The 12,230-nt window shown below is 41.0% G+C and overlaps 1 protein-coding gene across 1 annotated transcript; it reads left to right on the top strand.

Annotated features, from left to right (window-relative positions):
* Positions 1-468: 468 nt before the first annotated feature.
* Positions 469-1,846, top strand: LOC147628474 (zinc finger A20 and AN1 domain-containing stress-associated protein 9-like). Its single transcript, XM_086813627.1, has one exon. It carries the CDS (start codon positions 786-788, stop codon positions 1,305-1,307), a length of 522 nt encoding a protein of 173 aa, XP_086669753.1. The 5' UTR covers positions 469-785; the 3' UTR covers positions 1,308-1,846.
* Positions 1,847-12,230: the final 10,384 nt, after the last annotated feature.

Here is a 12,230-nt window from a genome sequence, read left to right as displayed (position 1 = left end):
GGGTAGGATTTAATTGCGTACACTAGAGAAATGAAAAGAAACGAAAGGGCAACAATGAAATGCGAAAGGAAAAAGTGTGTATAATTGCAACTTCGAAAATTGTGTTCAAAATTTCCGAAATATCTTGAAAAAAAATCAGGGTCGAACATGCAGCTTTCGAGAGGTTGTAGAAGTAATTTGTAGATTTTATGTAGCAAAACTTGCATCGAATTGCCTCATGGGCTGTATGGCAGGAGTAGTGCTCTTGCCTCTCAAGTGAGAGGTACGGGGTTCGAATCTAACGGAGTGGCACGTGGAATTGAGTAATTTGAGTACCCTCTAGAGCTCGTGCATTAGAAAAGGAGGAAAGGGGCAAAAGCAAAATCTCTATGAAGGTGTTGGACCTTGAGGGAAGATGTGTGTGTGTGTGTGTGTGTGTGTGTGGGGAAGAGTGCCACAATGTTTGTGTTGCTTTTGGATTTGTGTACTCTAATGGGCTCCTAGGCCACCACAACTTGCATCGAGTTGCTATGCTCCAAAAGGGTGCAAAAGGGGGGGTGACGTGGAGGAGGAATCTAAAAATTTGTAGTGCTGTGTGAAGAGGGATAAGTCCTCCTCCTCCTCCTCCTCTCCTTCTTCTTCTCCTCCCATGCTGTCCTCCTTCATTGTGCAGAACACCGCCCACGCATTCCTGTCACAGGTTTTGCCCCCGCTCTCTGCCGGCGCTCCCACCGCCCCAGCTCAGCTTTAAACTCTCACATCTCGCCTTTGTTTCCTTCAATCCCCCCTCTCTTTCCTCCATCGCCATGGCTCAGGAAAGCTGGAAACTCGAGCAAGAGGAAACCCCTTGCTCTACCCCCGGCGCTCCTTCCCTTTGCTCCAACAATTGTGGCTTCTTTGGCTCCTCCGCAACCATGAACCTCTGCTCATCATGCTACAGAGCAGTTCTACTCAAATCTACACCTAACCCAGTCCTTGAGAAGAAGCCTGTACAAGATCCAAAAGAAGTTCTAGCTCCTCCTCCTCCTTCTTCTCCCCCTTGTTCTTCTTCTTCATCATCTACAGAAGCCTCTGCTTCTGCTGATCCCCCCTGCGAAGAGGCCTTGTTGCGTGGAGCTTCAAAGGAGAAATCTCAGGCACTGCGTTGCTTTGCTTGCCAGAAGAGGTTGGGGCTGAGGGGATTCAAGTGCCGATGCGGCGACGTCTTCTGCTCCCTGCATCGCTACTCCGACAAGCACGCCTGCTCTTTCGACTACAAGGCGGCCGCCCGTGCCTCCATAGCCGAAGCCAACCCTGTTGTCAAAGCAGAAAAGCTCCACAGGATCTAGACACACAAAATTTGAAGCTGTCCTAGGTACTGACCTCTCTACTGTATATGGCTATGTCATTGTGTGTTCTCCTTGGTACCCCTGTGTGTGTGTTCTCCTTGGTACCCTCCTGTGCTCTCTCTGTGTGCCTTCATCCTTTTTTAGCATGAATGTAAGCCCCCTGGGTACCTCTAAATCGTGTGTGCATGTGTTTCTCAGTACCTATTTGTGTACAATCCTCATTTTCTAGCATGTTTCCTTTACCTTCTCTAAGCTTCTACAGCTCTCCAAAGGATGTAGCAAATAATAAGCTTTGTATCTGCCACCATCTCCTTATGCCATGGCCCCATCCCCATTCATACTCAAGCATGAAGAAGATCTAAGGTAGCTTATAGACGCCCACTATCTTCATTCTTGAAGATTTTAGGTACGTGTGTGTGCTTATTGATGTAGCTACTCTTCACGTTTAGAGCTCAACAAAGATGTAAGATAATTGTTCATGTTGTGTTTGCTCCATGCAACACCATCAAAACCACACATCATCAAGATTTTCATAGAAATAATGTATTTTTTCATGGAGTCCCATGGTTTTTAGAGCTCTTAAAAAAGTCACGTGGTAAGCATGGGATTCATTATGACTTAAGTTTTCATAATGAAATGGCATACTTTAAGTATTAGGAGTTAAGGTTATGAAAAATTAGGACCCCAAGCTTGTAATTATGTATTGGAGTCCCTCTCTTGGTGCAAAGGTGAATTGTTGTAGGAATGGAGGTGGCAAACATACAGGGCGCTGGCACACAAAGGCAGGGCTTGAAGGCCTAAAGGTTGTGTAATCATGTTGAACTATTTCCATTTTCATCTTAGGAGAGGGCATGCATATAGATCTAGGCCCATGCAAGGTAGCCATGTCTCTTAGTAGAAGTAGCAAATGCCAAGTCATGCGGAATGTATCATATGTCATAAACCACTATGATTTAGTCTTGCTGCACCAAACATGTGGATTTTACCTTGTTAAAAGTTTCTTCTAATATTGAGCTGAAATTGCTTGCCCTACCCATTCTTGAGCTACTGATGTGAATTAAGGTTTTCCTTGTACCATTGTATGATTGATTGTTTGGGCAAGTATTGTAATTTTTGTTGCCCCAGGGTAAGATCTAAGTATATGAATATCAATTTTACCTGGAGGAACTTAAACTGTGCTATTTGCCTCAAGACCTCTTCTTCTTTTAGCAAGATTACAGCTGGGGGGATGTACATAAAGACTATATCCATGTATATATTGAGATATCTACACTAAACAAATAGACCTTGGAGTTGTAAATCCAAAAAGTAGCTTTAAACACTTGGGTTGGTGAGTTGCTCTCATTTTTCAAGGAACAGTAGGTAGCTTGCAAGGTATACGGGTAGTGATTATTAAGAATAAATGGAGCTTATCAATCACAGAGCCCAATGAGCTTTTAGGTTTTAATCTTGTTAGTCCTCAAGCTTAGAGATAGACAACACTTGATAGTACTACTTGAGCATGAAATGAAACCAAAATGGACCATAGGAAAGGTGATACTTTCAACTCTCTAGTTCCACGCAAACATTCCTAGTGAGTTGCCTAATGAAATCATCATCAATCCTAGTATAGTCCTTTTGATGACCAAATACCCTAGCCACTTGTATACGTTTTAATAAGGTGGAAAAAGTTGTTGGAACATGTTAGTTTAGCTACCCATTGGCTTAGACAACAAGATCCACTTAGAAAGACTAAAGTGGATTTGCAATCCCAATTGTGGGTAAATGGTGACAAGTAAAAGTGCAAAAAATGTTCTCTCTCTCTCTCTCTCTCTCTCTCTCTCCATTTTTTACTAGTTTTATAACAGATTCACCTGCTATTTTATTGTAGTAGTGCCCTTGTTCAAAATTGGGACCAGATCTCCTCCAAATTCAAAAAGGTAAAAAATTTGAGTTAAAAACGTAACGTGTAAGAGGTGACACTCTTAACTACCCACATGACTTTTCAACGTTAAATTTCATTAAAGTTGGGTACATTCGAGCTTTTCAGAATTGGGAAATTTTTTTGAGATATCTTAATGTAGACTATTGAATTTTGGATTTCTTTTTGTCCATATGCTTAGCTCTATGCTCTCCGAGTGTTTCTCTTCCCAAATTTCATTGAGTATTTTGAGATTTAGGATTTTAAAATAATTTAGATTTGAATTTTTAAAATTAGGAAATAGGGTTTTGTGTGTTTTGCCACGATTTTACTATGTTTATCTAGGATGTTTCTTGTATTTTCTTACTTTCCCTCCCTTATAGAGAAAAAATTCAAAAGGATGTTTCTCATATTTTCTTACTTTCTCTCCCTTATAGAGGAAAAATTCAAATATTTGTGTGTAGCTTTCAATCTTAGCAGCGGTGCTCTCATTTCTTTGCTCAAAAACTTCCTTTCCCTCCATTACCATGTTAATGGCATCAAATGTTCTCAAATCTGGGACCATTTTTGAAAAGCAAGTGAGAGAGTGAAGAGTATGTTGAATATTTGGTGTCATTTAGTTGGAACCAAATATTCATCTTTTCCTCCATTCATCTTTTTGTTCAAAGACACTCGATGTAGAGAAAAGTGGCGAGAAGGCCTTAGCCTTAGTGGTAGTAGGCAGCATTTCAAGGCGGCGTGGAAAGTGATAGTAGGTAATGTAGAGGTTATTCATGTGAGGCCTCCACGGTTGTTATGGAAGTGGCTGGGGCCTTCAAAATTAGGTAGTTGGTAGAAGGGGTTCATACCCTGTGATTGGAGGAATAAGTGCTAGGATTACCATGGAATCATTTGCATGGCTAGAGAGCGGGTGTCGCGACATCTTGGCTTCTTCATTGGCGAATACATCAGCTAGGGAAGATTTGTGTTCTCTCTCACAAAAGGCAGGGAAGCGGGTGTCGGGACATCTTGGCTTCTTCATTGGTGAATACATCAGCCATGGAAGATTGTGTTCTCTCCCACAAAAGGCAAGGAAGAGGGGGTGGAAGGGGGAATGAAGAGGAAGCTAATGTAAGATGAGAACCTACAACAACTAATCCTATCTAGAAAGCAACATGTAAGATTTAGTAGTATAGATGTAAGCAAGAAGAGGGAAGAGGAGAGTTCACAAGTATTCTATTGTAAGGGAATGATTGTGTATTGCCTCTTGTCAAAAATGACTTATATCAAGTGACTAGTTTTCTCACTATGCTCACCAAACTTAAAAATGGTCTGACCTTTATTACTAGTTGTAGAGCAGGGCTGGTTGCCTGCTGGCACACTACATGGTGGCTCTTCTCTAGACAGTATGTTCGGAGTCCTCGATGCTCACAGCGTGACACAGGTGCAACACAGAAGACACGATGGAGCGAAACACAACACAAGGAGAGACGAGACTGTGGATGAAACAAGAACACTTGCACTACTAAAAGAACACTGATACATGTCCTTCACTATGTACCGTGCACACTTAGTAGAGGACAGTGTAGAGGATGACATAGCTCAAGCTGATGATAGAACAAAGGGGTACAAAGTGGTATGAAGGATGAGCATAAGGATGTCCTCCAAGTGAGATAGGGCAGCAGGATAAGGATCAAAAAGGATGGCCTCCAAGAAGATGAGTGAGGGATGAATAATGAAGGATGAAAATGTGGACGAAACGAGAACACTAGCACTACTCAGAGAACACTGATATATGTCCTTCATTGTATCGTGCACACTCAATAGAGGTCACAGTGTAGAGGACGGCATAGCTCAAGATGATGATAGAAGGATGAGCATAAGGATGTCCTCCAAGTGAGATAGGGCTGCAGGATAGGATCAAAAGGAGGTACCCCAAGAAGATGAGTGAGGGATGAAGAATGAAGGATGTCAGATCTCCATATATGCCTGAGGTCCAATCAGTGGCATCTCCTATCTTTGGTGGATGCCATGAGGTAGCAGCGTAGCCTTTGGTGGAATATCCTATCTAGAGATACCATTGGAGTGTCAGTGTGTTGTCAATGTCATTGGATCCTTCAATGCTAACGGATACCATCATTGATTCACTATGGCAATAGTCCATGTTGCGGTGGACAATCCGTGTTGGTGTGACATTGTTGCGGTGGACAGTCCGTGTACGGTGGGAACCCTAGGTGGCTACTACAGGTCACCCACCACTAGAGTACTCATTGTCCTCGGTGAGGAAGATAGAAGTATGTTGCTTGGAGAAGTATTACATATATGGAAGTATGCAAGATGACGTGAAAGATGTAGGCATGTATTGATTACATTATGCAGATGGTGCAGAAAATAATGACATTCCAGCAGACACATGCCCTTGACTACATATTTAGTAGATTGGGGACACTGATGTTTTTCTCATCCACCAAGGAATTGATTGCTTGCCCAAATTATCATGCTTCTTGTATAGTAGCTGAATGTGAGAGTTTAGTTGTTGCAACTGTGATGATGAAGATAAAGCACTAGAGTTCAGTTGGAGAAAAAGCTTATCAACCACACCATAGCCAAGTCTAGAGATTTCCTCTAGCTTGCATGGTGGAAGGGGAGGCTCAAAGAGTGAGGAAGTCTTGGCCTCCTCATTAGGAAGCCCAGCTTGGAGATCATAAATAGACCTGGGTAATCTGTGTACTCTTTCTCAGCGTGAAGGTCAAGGCCATGGAGAGAGTTTGCAGAGGTGGCAATGCGCTTGGACGTCTGCTCTTGAATGGGTGAAGAGAACGCCCGCCAAGAGGATGGCATGGGATGAAACAATGGGGAAATGAAAGGGTAGTAGAACATTGGGGAATAGTCGATGTGGTCATTAGGTGGAAATGGACAGCTCGACAGACCTCCAAAAATTGGAGAGAGATGTCCTCGAGGATGGTGAAAGGAGCCGCTCTGGTGGGATGGCATGCTAATGGGTTGATGGATTCACCAAAGGGGTTAGTGGATGAACCAATTTGTTTTTTCTTTGGGAAAAAGGGGTTGATCTATGGGGAAGAAAAGGCCTCAAGGGGGACAGCAGGGCGATAAGCTTTGATCCTGGAACTGTTGACTAGTGAAAGAAGTTGACCATCCAAGGTGCAGAGTTGCATGGCTTTGTGAGGAAGAATTTGGTGAATGAGGTATGGTCCTTCCCACCAAGCATGCCAAATTTTAGTGTACCTGTAGGCAGGGCTGGCTATGCAGCACACTATGTGGTAGCTCTTCTCTAGACAGTATGTCTGGCATCCTCAATGCTCACAACATGACACAGGTGCAACACAGAAGAGACAATGGAGCGAAACACAACACAAGGAGAGACGAGACTGTGGAAGAAATGAGAACACTTGCACTACTCACAGAACACAGATACATGTCCTTCAATGTACCGTGCACACTCAACGAAGGTCACAGTGTAGAGGACGACACAGCTTAAGCTGATGATAGAGCAAAGGGGTACAAAGTGGTATGAAGGATGAGCATAAGGATGTCCTCCAAGTGAGATAGGGCTATAAGATAAGGATTAAAGGAGTCTCCATATATGCTTGAGGTTCAAGTTGGCATCTCCTATCTTTGGTGGATGCCATGAGGTGGTAGCGTAGCCTTTGGTGGAATCTTCTATCTCTAGAGATGCCGTTGAGTGTTAGTCTCACGGTGCGTCAGTGCCATTGGAGCCTTTAATGCTACAGATGCCATTGACTCACTGTGGTGGTGGACAGTCCATTAGGGAAAAAGGGAGCTCATTTTGGGGCCTTTTATGGTTTGGAAAAATAAGCTCTCAACCAATGAACAGAGGGCCAACTTAACGTTGGAAATTCACAAAAATAAAAGAAAATAGATAAAAGAAACAATATTTTATGTAGGTACAAGCGTGCTACATTAATGTGGAGATTGGTTTTTTATTCTCACAAGATCTTTGGACATAAAGATAGAATCTAGTCTGACATTTTCTCTGACAAGGGCCTTCCCGCTTCCACCTCCCTTTGAACTTTGAATTGTTGTGCTGCCTTTCCTTCGAAAGGTCTACCATTCTACACCACTGCCTCATTGTGCAGCAACCTCTTCTTTTCCAAAACTGCTCCCTTGATCCAGTTTGGCTTAGAGTAAGATGTTTCTTGTCAACTATCTGTCTGCCTACTTTCTCTTTCTTGAAACTTCACTTTGTTATCTTGTTTACATTACTTTGCTGTGGTTACAGATTCACAAGGTATCCATGGTGAATAAAAACTATGGTCGTTCTTGTGGAAGACGCTCTGTGGATGATAATGCTATGAAGGCAGAATTATACCACACATCCTTACCCCGTCGACCTGCTTCTTCTATTTCTTCGGTAGAGAATTCAAGTACAGTCAAAACGGAAGGAACTTGGGAAAGGTTTACTGTTTCGAAAGGAGCATGGGTGCTCATGCAACCTAGTAAAAGAAAGAGACCCCAGACAAAAAATATTTTCTTGGCATCATGGAAGGGAAGAGTACGAGATTTTAAAATCACCAGAGGAAAGATATCGGTGAAAGAAGTTTTGATTCAGCATGTGTACATGCATAAAGAACTTATCTTGCGAGACTATCCAAATGATCTTCCGCAACACAGGCCTAATTGTATATTTTTCTATTGTGGTTTTGTTCTTTATGAGGTGCATGGATTTTTAAGACAAAGCTTTCTTTCTTTGCTTATTGATATTCTTGTGTTATTTTATTTCAGATTTATACCCTTCATCGTATGAGACATGGCAAAACATCGATTGTATTCTGGGATTTATAGATGTTTTGCATGGATCGATAGGAGAACAACAATACGAAGGTCGATGTGCAACAGAGCTAGCTCAATCCGGTATATTTTTTACTGATCATTTTTATCAGTTGCTGGACAATGCAAACACACATGGTGTGTTAAGAAAACAAGACCTTCCAGCATGGAATTCAGTGGATTGGCCTCTCCCACATTTTAGTGTTACAGAGGCATATAGAGCCAAGCTTTTCAAAGAAGTACAGAAAGCTCTGAGACCCAATATTGCCACAAGGATAATAAAAATTTCTTTGTGCATGCCTCTCACAGTTTTTGTAGACTTGTTTAATACCTTTCCAATGAAGGTTTCAAAAACAATGTTCACAGTTAAAGCAACAAGTCTGGCATGCATGCCACAATTTTTGGATAAAGGTTGGGATAAGAAGACATGTAGTTCAGTGTTTTGTGAGGTTGTCCAACCTTCTATGCAACTGAAGTACATGGTTGCATCACAAAATTTCATTTTTTCTTTTTATTATAAGCGCAGTCTAATGCTAGGTACAAAACTAGTCCCAATGGATCAAGATGAAGATTCTTTTGGTGCAGAAAATAAACTTCTTGATATTGATGTTGTTGAGAATGGTGATGTGCTAGTCAATATCACATTAAGACAATGTTGCTCCCTAGCTCAATTGCGCAATGACATTCTATTTGAGACAGAAGGTTCTATTTCAAAGGACTTTTTATTTATCTACAACAATAAGAAGGTATACCATGTGACTTATCCTAGTCTCATTAAGCACTGCTATTAGTTTACTTTACCCTATTGTTTCATATTGCTTTTTTGCAGGTGCTCAAAACAAGAGAGAGATCAATAAAATGCAAAGACATTGAAAATTTGAAAATTGAGATAACACAGACTCCATAAACAAAGGTATTATATTCAGAAATGTAAAATTTTGTACAGAAGTGTTTAATTACATATGTAGAACATATTCTTGACAACAATTTTCTATTTATCTATACAGGCTGATCTAGAGGCTGCTCTACATGGTCCAAGCTCACCGTATCATCTTTATTTGGAGAATCTACTTTCTGTTGCTCCATCTTGTCGTGTACAGTCTCTTGGTGCTGCTCCATTGTCTCCTCTACTGCCCCTGGAGCATCTGTTTGCTGCTGCTCCATCATTTCCTCAATAACATCAGCAGCAGCAGGTCCTTGTTCTTGTGGCTTCTCCTCATCAGCACTAGGTCCTTGTTCTTGTGGCACCACATCTGCATCATCTATGTCATCAAGGTGTATGACACTTTCTCGGACTTTAGAGCTCTCACCTAACTCGACAGTAGCTGGTACAATAGGTTTGGGGAAGGCATACTTCAAAAACTTCCAAATTATATCAGCTCTGAAACTATACACATAGCTCGAGTTGAAGCTATCTTCTCTCATCTGCAATGAGATATGATGATTTAGAACACTTTGTACCAATATCAAATTTTTTGAAGCTAAATGAAAATTATTTTTTCTTACAAGCTCTGGCTGTCCTATCTCAAAATAGCTTGAAAGTATATATTTGGCACTAATCAGCACTCTCCAGCCAACAGCTACTTGAATCATCTTGTTGTGGTGTCTGGATAGTTGGAAAGATATGTTAGAAACTGTTAATGTCTAAACAAAATAAAATTATTCAATAAGTTCAAAGGCATAGCATGAAATAGACATCAGTAGAGGGAACAACTTTCTACCTCTAAATCTATTGGCTCTATTGAATCCAAAAGATTGACATTAGGAGGACACTGATCCAATGCATCTAGAAGTCTTCTAATACAACTGCAATACATATAATTCAGTTATGTGCATTAAATCCAAATAATGAAGTTTAAAGTTAAAAATAGCACACAAACCACTTACAATTTAACCTCTCTGTGTGTGTTTCTAAGAGAGTTGAATAAAAAGCATTGCTTCTGCTGGATGTCAATAGAAGCAAAGCTCCAGTGGTCACTGCATAAGGAAAAAAGTATTAAGAAATCAAAGGCTACAAGAGTACTCAATCTTGAAGGAAAATCCAAAAAGAAGCAGCCACACACATACTTGTTATGGTATGGAAGTAGCAAAATATCAACATGATCAAAATCACAGTGTCTGAACCAATTGGAAATATCCATGGGAGTTTCCTTTGGATCTCTTAACTTGAAGGAAATTGCAGGATCAATAATATAAACTGTATGCTGTACAGCATGGTTCAGCCAGCTTCTCATCATGCTACATTGGACAAAATAATAATTAAGGTAAGGTGTAAGGGAGGAGGTACAATAAGGATTGTTTTGCAAATAAATGTAAAATAAAAGACACTTACTAGAGCATTGCAAGAATGATAGTATCTGAGCAATACTCATTCTTATGAGCCAATGCTGCCAAGCATGCTTTTGTCAAGTCAAAATTATTCTCTGAAAAATCATCTTCAATATGGACAACTATGTTAGGGCCCAGCTCCTGCAACCTTCTCTGTATCTGTAGCTCCATCTGTACAGTCTCCACATCTATAGCAGATTTGGATTCTTCTATTTGCTGCTTCAGTGACTCCTCATAAGCAGCTTTCCCTCTGGTGCTCATTGAGTGGGTCACTTCAACAACCTTCACCTTGTCTGCCTTCAATTTCCTTGTAGGTGGAATTAATAATATGTCTCTCATTTTAATGTCATGCCATTCCACAGGATGGACCAGCTTGTCATACCTCCACCTCACTCTGGACAATGTGTTGAAGTCTTTGGCCATCAGAGTTACCCTGTGAGCATGGGCTGCTACAAGCATTGAATCTTCAAAGTACTTCTCCAAGTAATCCTCTGCCATTTCCTGTAAGGAAAGAATGGCAGTCCTGTTCCACCTGAAACCAAGGTGCCAGCTATCACAAATTTCTCTCACTAGCCTCTGAAAAGGTGCCTTGGGGATTGCAAAGCCTATAGCTTTTTGCTGTTTCCTGATCTCCTTTAGCACACCAGCAGAATGCTTTAACCTCTTGGACTTTTGCTGCAGCATGCTCATTGGCTTCCCCTTCCTGCCATGTGCAACTCTTCCTTTTGGAGGCACACTAGATTCCTTGACATCAGCCCCAGCTGCTGCTGCAAGCCCTGGCCCCTTGCCAGACCTCCTTGCAGTTGCCTTGGTTCTTGCCATCACTCTGAAAAGGTCCATACAAAGCAATAGAAAAAGATTAGAAACATGGAGAACATAGAATGATAAAAGAAGGTGATGACAAAATGGATAAAGCAAAATTGAACAATTTGCAGCAAAACGCGATTATGATGATTTGAAATTTTTAACAGCTCAAAATCGCGTTTTTCTGCAAATACTTGAAACAACATGCTATTGCATCCCTATAATGAATTCTCTATCTTTTCAACTATAAACCATATGTATTGAGTTTATAGAAGAACTATGCAGCCTTGAATAGCCTAGAAACTTACAAAATCACAATGAAATGGGTGGATGAAGAAGCATTTTAAAATTTGCAACAAAATGCGATTTGGACTATTTTGAGATTTCTAAAATCCTCTCCTCGCGTTTTGCTGCAAATTCTAGAGACAGCATACTTCAGCATGCCTTTAGTCATTTCAGTGTGTATGCAGCTTGGTGCAACATGGATTGAGCCTATGGACATCAAGAAGTGATCAAACTCTCATTCAATAGGCCCAAATAAAAAGTCTTCCTGCTTCTACATGCAGTGGAGAAAATCTAAAAAATGCATATAATATTTATCATAATATGTAACCTACATCACATCAATCAGTTCCTTACCCTAATATACTATTAAACAAGAAGAAAAGGAGAAAGATTTTCTTACTAACCTGGAAGCTATCTGCAAGTGTGCTGTGCTGATGATGAGTATCCTGTGCTGGGTATGAACCTCTGCTGCTGGTCTGGATGCTGATGGTGTAGAGTAGGGAGGTAGAGATGCAAGAAAACTGAGTTAGGAGAGTAGATTATTACAAAATACAAATAAAGGAGTTATTAAATACCACACGTGTGAAATATAGTCGTTTTTTAACACGTGTGGGTCCCACCAGATCTTTTGGAATTTGAAATTTGTGGGTCACTTTTTGCCTTGGAAATTGTGCCAATCATGATTTCATAATTAGATCCATTAACACTTTTCCCTCCCCGTATTCCATCCCTGCCAGCACCCTCCCATCATCCTTTTCTTCTCCACTTTGATCACTTTCTACCCAACACACTCCATCCACTCTGCAACCTGTCTGAAG

Source organism: Cibotium barometz, chromosome 19 (assembly GCF_041138505.1).
Source record: "Cibotium barometz isolate CiBa-2024 chromosome 19, ASM4113850v1, whole genome shotgun sequence".
NCBI lineage: Eukaryota > Viridiplantae > Streptophyta > Polypodiopsida > Cyatheales > Cibotiaceae > Cibotium > Cibotium barometz.
The sequence above is the reverse complement of the archived record's forward strand: the minus strand, read 5'-3'. Positions and strand labels throughout refer to the sequence as shown.

Bases quoted from the DNA above. Each gene is read 5' to 3' on its own strand.
- LOC147628474 (XM_086813627.1), top strand. From the start codon at position 786: ATGGCTCAGGAAAGCTGGAAACTCGAGCAAGAGGAAACCCCTTGCTCT.